The sequence below is a fragment of the Meleagris gallopavo genome, unplaced genomic scaffold (assembly GCF_000146605.3).
Source record: "Meleagris gallopavo isolate NT-WF06-2002-E0010 breed Aviagen turkey brand Nicholas breeding stock unplaced genomic scaffold, Turkey_5.1 ChrUn_random_7180001890045, whole genome shotgun sequence".
NCBI classification, from domain to species: domain Eukaryota; kingdom Metazoa; phylum Chordata; class Aves; order Galliformes; family Phasianidae; genus Meleagris; species Meleagris gallopavo.
In genome coordinates, this window is record NW_011153766.1 from 1 (window position 1) to 497 (window position 497).

General features: G+C 70.4%; 1 protein-coding gene across 1 annotated transcript; it reads left to right on the forward strand.

Moving 5' to 3' along the window:
* Positions 1-4: 4 nt before the first annotated feature.
* On the forward strand, positions 5-470 carry LOC104916407 (dnaJ homolog subfamily C member 5B; the record flags this gene model as incomplete). Its single annotated transcript, XM_010727449.2, has 2 exons — positions 5-69; positions 195-470. Coding segments are annotated over 2 exons (341 nt in total), but the record flags the coding sequence as incomplete, so codon positions are not given.
* Positions 471-497: the final 27 nt, after the last annotated feature.

Sequence of the window (497 nt, forward strand, 5' to 3'; positions counted from 1 at the left end):
GGAGAGCCTCTACCGCGTCCTGGGGCTGGAGAAGGGCAGCTCGCCCGAGGAGATCAAGCGGGCGTACCGGTACGGCGGGCGCGGGCGGGCCGTGCTGTTCCGTACCGCTCCGTACCGGTACGGCGGACGTGGGGCGGCCGTAGCGCTCGGTAGCGGGCCGTGCCGGACCGCCCCGTGTCCCCGTGTGCCCCCAGGAAGCTGGCGCTGCGCTACCACCCCGATAAGAACCCGGACGATCCGGCGGCGGCCGAACGCTTCAAGGAGATCAACAGCGCTCACGCCACGCTCAGCGACGCCGACCGGAGACGGCTGTACGATCAGTACGGATCGCTGGGCCTCTACGTGGCCGAGCAGTTCGGAGACGATGCCGTCCGTCACTACTTCCTCATGTCCCAATGGTGGTTCCAGGTGGGCGCCGGGCACGGGGGGCTCCGGGGAGCTGGGGTGGGGGTCACACGGTGGCCCCGGGGGTCTTACAGGGGCCTTGGGATCTCAGG